The following is a 2004-nucleotide window of genomic DNA, read 5'->3' on the forward strand; positions in this document are numbered from 1 at the left end:
CTGGGATTGTGGGTGTGAGCCACCGCACCCAGCCTCAACTCCCCTGTACCAGGCCCTGGGGGCGGGCAGGGCCCCTCACCCACCGCGGGGGGTGCGCACCTCTTCTCGATGGCATGTAGGAACTCCTCAAAGGTCCGGAAGGGCGTGCCCTCTCCCCAGATGCCCAGCCGGCTCATGTAGATCATATTCCGGGGCTCGGAGGCACCTGGGAGGGACCTGCCGTCAGCTGCCCGACCAGGCTGAGCCAGGCCAGGGGAGGCCTGATGCTCTCAGCCACGCTGCCAGGCTGGGGACGCCACTGAGGGACAGTGGGTGGCTGGCGGGGCCTGGTCCCGGAAGAAGCGGGTGTAGGCCCAAGGCCGGGCATGCCCTGCCTGCCTGCCCAGCCGCCCGCAACCGACACCCGCCAGGCCCCCACCTGTAGCGCTGGCATAGACCACCCGGGCCAGGGGCAGCTTGCTCTGCAGGTCCAGCACGGCTTTGCCCATCTTGGTGGAGCTGGCATTCTTGGCTTTGTGGCACTCGTCAAACACGATCTGGGATGGCGTGGGTTAAGGAGGGTTCCGGAAGGATGGGGGCAGCCCTGGAGTGTGGGGACTCCCGAAAGTTGTGCAGGGGCGGAGCCTAGGGTGGCTGACACAGATGCGCATGCCAGTGGACACAGGGATGGGGCCTGTGGAAAGCGGCAGAACTGTCCCCACCTGGACATCCCACTATGACTGTTCTAGGTTGTGCAGAGCTGCCGTTGGATGCCCGGGACCCTCTGTTTTAATCTTTTTTTTTTTGAGTAGGAGTCTCACTCTGTCACCCAGGCTGGAGTGCAGTGGCACATTCACAGCCAACACTGATGCGACCTGCTGGGCTCAGGTGATCTTTCCAGCTCAGCTTTCCGAGTAGCTGGAACCACAGGTGTGCGCCACCACACTTGGCTAATTTTTTGATTTATTGTAGAGACGAGGTCTTGCCAAGTTGCCCAGGTTGGTCTTGAATCCCTGGATTCAGGCAATCCTCTCGCCTCTGCCTCCCAAAGTGCTGGGATGATAGGTGTAAGCCACCACACCCGGCCTGTTGTAATCTTGTTCTACACGTGACTCTGCAGTGGCCCATGTTGAAACACTGTTGAGGGCTGGGTGCGGGAGCTCACACCTGTCATCCCAGCACTTTGTGAGGCTGAGGTGGGAGGATCGCTTGAGCCCAGGAGTTCAGGACCACCAGCCTGAGTAACATGGCAAGACCTCCTCTCTACAAAACAAACAAAAAAAATCAGGCGGGCATAGTGGAACTTGTAATCCCAGATACTCAGGAGGCTGAGGTAGGAGGATCACCTGAGCTGAGGAGGGTGAGGCTGTGGTGGGCCGCAATTGTGCTACTACACTCTAGCCTGTGTGACAGAGACCCCAACCCAAAAACAACAACAAAATAATGAGGAAAAGACTTTAAAAAACATTTCTGACTGGGGCCTCCTGCCACAGTGGGGTCGACACCAGTCTTTGGTGCCGACTGTGCGCCAGGTCTCTGGGATGGAGGTTCCTCCTGCTCCACGGCCCAGGGAACCTGGGCATGGGCGAGGGACGGACTCTGGGCGGCGGCCACCGTCCTGCCTTGGGGACGGGGCCATCGCTGCTAGAACCAGGAGGCTAAGCCAGGCCACAGAGGCAGAGACGGCGGTCACATGTGGCTGGGGTCCTCAGGGTGAGCCTCTGGGACCAGAGAGCTCCCGTAACGGGAGTGTGGCACCTGGGCGACCAAGGTCTGCTCCTGTAGCCTGACTGCCCCCTCACCCGCCCCTCTGCCCCATCCCTCTCCGGCCCGGCCCCGCCAGCATCGCGGGATACCACGCCCTCGAATGCCTCCCCACACCAGTCCAGGATCTGTCGCAGGCGCGTGCGGTGCTGGCCGCCCGCCTGGCTCTCTCCAATCAGGGCGGAGTAGGTGGCAAAGAGGACGCCCTCTGAGGTAGTGTTGTCGCCATACTTGATCTGGGGACAGGGCGGGGCTCAGCTT

General features: G+C 61.3%; 1 protein-coding gene across 1 annotated transcript in view; it reads right to left on the reverse strand.

The window, feature by feature from the left end:
• LOC103275536 (protein strawberry notch homolog 2-like) overlaps positions 1-2004 on the reverse strand; it is a gene marked incomplete at its 3' end in the record, with an annotated part of 29091 nt that overhangs the window by 2688 nt on the left and 24399 nt on the right. Inside the window, exons 8-10 of the mRNA XM_021706397.1 lie at positions 1836-1979; positions 419-536; positions 100-205 (exon numbers count right to left, since the gene is read on the reverse strand). Coding sequence (XP_021562072.1) covers positions 100-205; positions 419-536; positions 1836-1979 — 368 coding nt within the window. The remainder of the gene's footprint in view (positions 1-99; positions 206-418; positions 537-1835; positions 1980-2004) is intronic.

Source organism: Carlito syrichta, unplaced genomic scaffold, assembly GCF_000164805.1.
Source record: "Carlito syrichta isolate Samal-C Ts95f unplaced genomic scaffold, Tarsius_syrichta-2.0.1 Scaffold315526, whole genome shotgun sequence".
Classification (NCBI taxonomy): domain Eukaryota; kingdom Metazoa; phylum Chordata; class Mammalia; order Primates; family Tarsiidae; genus Carlito; species Carlito syrichta.